Consider the following 645-nt stretch of genomic DNA (forward strand, 5'->3'; position numbering starts at 1 on the left):
AACTTCAACCCAAACACGTTTATTCTATCCAACAATCCAACGAGCTACAAAAGAAAAAGAAGAAGAAGAAGAACAAAAACCTGAAAAAATCTCATCACGACGAGAAATTCAGAGCGCTTTGAGGATATCATCGGCGCTGCTGAAGGTGAAAGCACCGCCTTCCTCCAAATTCAGCAGCTTAACGACGCCGTCCTCCGCCAAGAGCGCATACCTCCTCGACCTAACCCCCAATCCGACCGGCTTGTCGCTCAAATCGAGCTCGGCGCCGATCGCTCTGGTGAAATGGCCGTTCCCGTCGGACAAGATCAGCACCTCGTCGTTGATCTTCAGATCCTCCTTCCACGCCTTGAGGACGAAGGCATCGTTGACGGAGATGCAGGCGATGATATCGACGCCCTTCGATTTGAGCTCCGCCGACTTCTCCACGAACCCGGGGACGTGCTTCTGCGAGCAGGTCGGGGTGAAAGCACCGGGGACGGCGAAGAGGACGGCCTTCTTCCCCTTGGTGAGGTCGGAGACGGTGACGGTCTGGACATCGCCGGCGGCGTCCAGGTAGGAGAAGGTGGATTCGGGAAGCTTGTCGCCGACGTTGATGGTGGCGGAGATTTTGGAGGTGGTGGAGAATCTGAGAGGCTTGGAGGATTG

General features: G+C 55.5%; 1 protein-coding gene across 1 annotated transcript; it reads right to left on the reverse strand.

Moving 5' to 3' along the window:
* Positions 1 to 6: 6 nt before the first annotated feature.
* On the reverse strand, positions 7 to 642 carry LOC112094812 (peroxiredoxin-2E, chloroplastic-like; the record flags this gene model as incomplete). The annotated part of the gene is made up of 1 exon (XM_024176499.1): positions 7 to 642. A coding segment is annotated over one exon (534 nt), but the record flags the coding sequence as incomplete, so codon positions are not given.
* Between the last annotated feature and the right edge of the window lie 3 nt (positions 643 to 645).

Source organism: Morus notabilis, unplaced genomic scaffold (assembly GCF_000414095.1).
Source record: "Morus notabilis unplaced genomic scaffold, ASM41409v2 C11272409, whole genome shotgun sequence".
NCBI lineage: Eukaryota > Viridiplantae > Streptophyta > Magnoliopsida > Rosales > Moraceae > Morus > Morus notabilis.